This window comes from Monopterus albus, unplaced genomic scaffold (genome assembly GCF_001952655.1).
Source record: "Monopterus albus unplaced genomic scaffold, M_albus_1.0 scaffold157.1, whole genome shotgun sequence".
Lineage (NCBI taxonomy): Eukaryota > Metazoa > Chordata > Actinopteri > Synbranchiformes > Synbranchidae > Monopterus > Monopterus albus.
In genome coordinates, this window is record NW_018128037.1 from 1,051,359 (window position 1) to 1,057,704 (window position 6,346).

The 6,346-nt window shown below is 42.7% G+C and overlaps 1 protein-coding gene across 1 annotated transcript; it reads left to right on the forward strand.

The window, feature by feature from the left end:
* Positions 1–1,597: 1,597 nt before the first annotated feature.
* On the forward strand, positions 1,598–6,325 carry sox18 (SRY-box transcription factor 18). Its single transcript, XM_020615060.1, has 2 exons — positions 1,598–2,407; positions 4,678–6,325. The coding sequence occupies exons 1-2, from the start codon at positions 2,014–2,016 to the stop codon at positions 6,069–6,071; spliced, it is 1,788 nt and encodes a 595-aa protein (XP_020470716.1). The 5' UTR covers positions 1,598–2,013; the 3' UTR covers positions 6,072–6,325.
* Positions 6,326–6,346: the final 21 nt, after the last annotated feature.

Here is a 6,346-nt window from a genome sequence, read left to right on the forward strand (position 1 = left end):
CACTGTTTTGGGCATACACACTTGCAGTAGATAAACTATAAACACTGTCATAAAGATAGAAGGTCGCAGATACACCCGGTCACACACACAGACGTGGGGAGCCTGGGACAGCGGCGGTGGGAGTAGTTCCTGGTTGTTCGAGCAGGAGGCTCTGAGACGCCAGAGCAGTCTCCCTTGGAGCTGGGCGTGGGGGAGGAAAGTGTGTGTGTGCGTGCAGGGGTCATTATATCGTGGTGGATGGAAGGGGGTTGGGGGCATGTCCTTGGCAGACAGACAAAGACACCACATATAATATTCATCTTCAGAGATTGTTAGTTTGGGGGATGAGTTTGAAAATCATATTTGACTTTTAAAGCAACAGTTTCAAAATTAATTTCAGTAGCAGCTGTGTTCAGCCAGTAGTATTTATAATACAATATTTATATATTTTGATGACCATGTGGTCAAAATCCCATCTTTTCATCATGATCATTTGTTTATAGTGCATCCTCTATGATCATTTTCCTCACAGCACCGAGGCTCATGAATAATGCTCAGAACCTCAGGCCTATACATGAATGCACCGCATGTCAATGTGGTGACTCCCTTTTTTTTCCTGTGCAACACAAAGGTACCTGATGTGACGGGGCTTTGCCTAAGTTCTTGTCTTAACCAACCAACAATCAAAAAAAGTCAAAGATATTCAGTTCACAGTGATTTAAAAAAAAGAAAAGCTGAAAAGTCTCCCTGTGAATGATTGATCATTTCTACTTATTCACTCTTTAATCACTACATCGAACATCTTGTATAAGTGACTGCTGCTGCTGCATCACTAACATCTGGGACACTAGTTTTGGGACACAGGATGCCCTTAGCCCATCAGCAACAACAACCAGCACCTGTCCAGCCCGAGTCCCTCTCTCTCTCTCTCTCTCTCTCTCTCTCTCTCTCTCTCTCTCTCTCTCTCACAGTGAGTTGTTGTTAAGCTCAGCCACTAATTGCTCTGGTTGGGACTGTGGCTGCCTGTGTTACCTCTGTCCTAACCTCAAACACACACGCACACAAACAAACCCAAATGAGCACACACAGAAACGTACTCTACAGTGTGTATGTATATTCATGTATTGTCATGTTCTGTGTGCAGAATTTGACAAATCTGTCTGATTTTGTGTTTTTTCAAGCATATGTTAGAATATGTATCTATCTGTACATTATATTATGTACTGTATGTGTGTGCAGCAGTTTCTGTGTATGTGTGTATTTGTGCAAGTGTCTGAGACGCTCCAGTCTGTTGGATAGAAACAATAGAACCACTCTGATTACATCTCCCTGTACAGGAGGACGGTGTGTGTGTGTGTGTGTGTGTGTGTGTGTGTGTGTGTGTGTGTGTGTGAAGCTTCGGAGGGAGGAAAGGGTGGCGGTCATGGAGGAGGAAATAGGGGGAGGCAACTTTTGGACCTCCCCCCTCCTTTGCTCTGTCTCCCACACACACTTCTCCCTTCCCCTTGTGCCTGCCTGGCGTCTCATTGGTTAAATCCAAAGCTATATATTTATCTGATTGGTCAATGTGGGGTATATATACACACCATGGGTAGGTTAAATCTGGCCACAAGTTTCAAAACTTTCAAACAGTGTAGACAGACAGAGAGACAGTGGGTCGGAGAGCTGGAGTGACGGGGGGAATCAAGTTTTGGACTAACCGCTTCACCGCACACTCCAAACAAGGGCTGTCTTCTGAGAAAAAAAGTGAGTGAAGAAAAGAAAGAGGCAGAGTCAGTGTGGATAATTTTTGGGGGGAACATCCTGCACCACAACTTTGTTTTCTCCTTCTTTCTCATCTTCCCCCTCCTCTCAGATCTCGATGCTTTGCTTTGGGACTTGTGCTCCAAATCCATCCAGTTCCTCTCTTGAACTTTGCCATCTGAAACACTTAGAGTTACTAATTTTTTCCAGAACTTTGCAACCTAACAGAGTGAAACAGACGTTTTCAGAAATTCACTTGGACTAAAAGTTGAATTCAAGCCCTGTTCTGGAATGAATTTAACTGAGAACACTTTGTCTGGAGAGACTCTTGTTCATCCCAACCGGGTGTCTCTTGGGGGCCACTGGGCGTCCAGGACCCCAAGTCCTGCCTCTGACTCTGAAATGGGATTTGAGCACAGCCTCTCTGGGGATTGCAATTCTCCTGATGGCCTTGGGACCAGGAACATGAGGATAACAGAACCGAGGATTACTCAGATGCCGAGTTCAGGGGAGCAGAGCCCAGACCTCACCCAAGCAGGAGGCACAGCTGACGATAAGTCCATGGGCAGTGAGCAGAGGATCCGCAGGCCCATGAATGCCTTCATGGTGTGGGCCAAAGATGAGAGGAAGCGACTGGCCCTGCAGAACCCTGACCTGCATAACGCTGTGCTCAGCAAGATGCTCGGTAAGACAAGAGCACAACTTTAGTCTCACTGGGGCAAAAAAAAAACCTCTGAAGGTTTAGACAGCCAAGACTTTTCAGTGCGACTAGGCTCATGGAATCCAGTTTTGGTTAACAGCTTTTTAAACATTTAACTGTAGAGACAATTCTGGAACTCACTAGACCCACGTCAGGGTATTTATTTATTTATTTTTGCATATATAGAAGTGTGAACACATATTTACATGACAGCACAACCTAAATGACTTCCTTCTTTTGACAGACCTGTTAAAACAACAATCCATCATTTACATTTCACTGAAAAGTGATCTAGTAATGGTTCCGTAATGTTTATGTGTAGTATATAAACTTTTGTGTCCTACATTTAAACACATCGTTGTTAGTCTGTTTGTTGGCCTTTCTTATCTACTTACAGCTGGTCTCTGTTCCTATGTATATACTGACACATAGCAAATAAGTTAGTTTTGTGAAAGAATATGTGAACATATTCAGATTACCAACTTAATGAAATGACTGTGTTTAGGGCTGTTAAGTGTTTACTGTGGGTAAGAAGAAGAAACATGACATCTGTAATATATTATAATTGGGTGAAGAACAACAGCACAGTTTCACATAGTAGATTTTGAATATGCCACATTAAAATAAGCATCAAACAGCTACAAAGTAAGGGTGGGAAACCAATATCCATCCATTGATTATCTAAAGCACTTATCCTGTAGAGGACTATGGGGAAATCCAAAAATATCCTCAGAAACTTCTCAAACCACTCCTGCATATATTACTTTTCTGCTGTCCACCCATTTGCTCATTATGTAACCATATTTTACTGTAACTATGTGAGCTCCTCATATGAAGAACCAATCATTTAGGGTCAGAAGTTAAGGTTTAGAGTGTATTATTAATATTGCTATGATTATATAACAGTGAGCAGAAAACTCACTTCAATGCATTCTTATAGTATGTGGGTATATATGAAGCACCAGTCAGCAAAAATCTGTGAAGTTATTAAAATCCAAAAGTCAGCTTCACATTAACAGCAGGTCAAATTAGTCAAATTATACCTGAATATTTTTCAGTTAAATCAGTGGGTGCCTAAAGTCGTAGTAAATGTGTTATAACACAAAAAATTTATGCTAGAAAAACAGAGCATTTGAAAGATTACACAGTACATGTAGTAGCTCTTACTGGCTTGTGTGTCTGTTACTTGCTCGTCCTCATTTCATTATTAACCAGCGAACAACGTCCGTCTCACATACACACACAGCTGCTCAGTCTCACTGTGCTTCTGGAGTTCATCTATGATTTGAGATTTTCAGAGCCATTGTTATTTAAACCAAAAAGTTTCTTGTGTGTGAGCTTCTTTTAGAGTCACTACAACTTTAAGCTTTGCGGGGCATCTTATAAGCTGAAATGTTTATTTCAGCAGTGTGAACAACCCATGGACATTTAGATATGTGTGTCATTATTGTTCCTGTTTTAGGCATTACAGAAACAGAACTTATACCAATGTTTTAGCTGTTCACAGGTGGAGAGTCACTTGAGCTGTTTGGAGGGTGAGAGCTTCAGCAGCTTCAGTGTGAACACTGCCGTCTCCATGAAATGTTAATTTTAGTTTTTTCACATCACAGCTGTTTCATTCAATCATTCCATAAAAGCTGATAAAAAAATTCAATGTGGCCCTCTCAAAAGAATGTTCTCCTAATACTCATAGTACATTGAATACACTGTACTGTGCATACGTAATGGTGTGTGCATGTTGTTACTAAAAAGCTTAATATGTTGTTTGTCTTTGTGTAGACAAACATAAAGGTTGATTACTCTAAGTTTTACTTTACTTCAATAATCAACAGACAGTTTTGATAGTCAATATCTTCTTTAAGTTATTTCTTCACAAAAATGTTGGCCGTTCCTGTCTCTTTAAATGTGGATATTTGCTAGGGTTTTTTCCTCCATAACCCCAACACCTCTGGGTTTTGGACAGTTGACTGGATATAATTCATTGTTCTTTAGAAAATTGGGATGTGCATTGTTTACAATTTTATGACATTTTATAGGCAAAGTAACTACTGGATAAATTAAGAAAATCAGCAAATTACTTGATAATGAAAATGATTGTTAGTTGTGACCCTAGAATCTGCTGTCTGATGAAGATGTTGATGAGGACTGGCATTAACAAGTCTTTTTCTTGTGAACCTTCTACCTTTGGTCAAGGCCCTATGATAATGTAAATATCGCATGTTATTTTGTAATTTTGTCTTCATTCTACCTTTCAGGTCAGTCATGGAAGGCTCTGAGTGCCACAGATAAGCGACCATTTGTGGAGGAAGCAGAACATCTCCGTGTCCAGCACCTCCAGGATCACCCAAACTACAAGTACAGGCCTCGTCGCAAGAAAACCACGAAAAAACTCAAGCGGGTTGAACCAGGGCTTCTGCTTCACAGCCTAGCTCAGGGCGGTGCACCAGGCCTTGGATTAGGACGTGGTGCTAGCCCCTTGGATGCAAAAAGTCTCTCTGGAGGTCCTGCATATGGACAGCCAGGTGCCCACCCCCCACACCAGCATCACCCACACCACCTGCTATCCTCTCTGGGGCACTTCAGGGATCTTCAGGCTCCAGGACACCCAGAGCTGGAGAGCTATGGCCTTCCCACTCCAGAGATGTCCCCTCTAGATGTTCTGGAAGATGGAGCTGGGGAATCTGTGTTTTTCCCCCAACATATGCAAGAAGAGGTGGGAATGGGAGGTTGGAGTGGGTACCACCACCACCTTCATCCTCATAACCAGCATTACAGCCATCATTACAACCACCACAATTCCATACATGGTGCAGTGCCGCACGGTCAAGGTTCAGGAATGAGTGCTGGTGTCAGTTTTAGCACTGGTATGAATTCCAGTTTGAGTCCAGGTAGAAGCTCCAGAATTGACTCTAGAATGAGTTCTGTGGAGTCCAGTATGACCTCGAGCATGAACTCTGTCGCTTCAGTTTTGGCAAGTTCAGTCAGCCCCAGGTTAAATCCTGCTCATTCCTCCAGTCACCACATCACCTTAAGGAGTCCTGCAAAGTGCCTGCCACCTCTGTCCAACTCCCCATCTCCTGTTTCCTATGCCCAGCCTACCATCAGCCTCCCTGAGCCAATAAAATGCCACCAAACTCCCCAGAGTGCTGCTCCTGTCAGCTTCTTTAATCAGGTGTATGGGAGTAGTACCCCAAATGCCCCTCACTTCACTTCTTCTCACTTGGGGCAGCTTTCGCCTCCTCCTGAAACTTCTCCTTCCTCCTGCTCATCCTCGTCCATCCCTCCATCAACCTTCCTTCCAGCCATGCACTTAGACCCTTCAAACCCAGAGTCCTCCAGCCATATGGGGACTGCTGAGTTTTGGTCTGAGGTGGACAGGCACGAATTTGACCAGTATGTGAATATTGGAAGGAATCAAGAGGAGGCCTTTGGATTTGGTGGGGGCTGTGGGGGTGTGTCCAAAGTCATGGGTATATGCAATAACAGCAGCCTAGGTAACAGCATTAATAGCAGCGCTAGCAGTGTCATTAATAGGGATATTAGTAGTATGAGTGGTGCTGGTGGGTGTGATGATGGGAGTAGCCCTCTTATATGTGCTCTTTCTGATGCAAGCAGCGCCGTCTATTACAGTGCCTGTATCACTGGATAAATAAATAAATATATATGTCCCCCCAGTTTGGAAGTATGTCAGGAAGATCAGTTTTAATTCACACTTAATCAAGTCATGTCTTAACAATCTCTCATAGATTCCCACTGTAATTTAAGAAATTAAAAATTTTCTACATACTAAAAAGATGTAGACAAAAGGTTTTTGTTACACAAACATTCCTGCAGCCAGAGCTGTGTGTAAAGCCAAAAACCACAGTTTAGCTAACACAAATTTCCTAAGTGGATAGAAAAGGAACTGGCAAAAAAGGCATTCCT

What these genes read in the sequence shown, in the direction of transcription:
- sox18 (XM_020615060.1), top strand. Translation starts at nt 2,014, where the DNA reads ATGAATTTAACTGAGAACACTTTGTCTGGAGAGACTCTTGTTCATCCC. An exon ending in TGTGCTCAGCAAGATGCTCG is followed by an intron (nt 2,408 to 4,677) that starts GTAAGACAAGAG and finishes TCTACCTTTCAG; the next exon opens with GTCAGTCATGGAAGGCTCTG.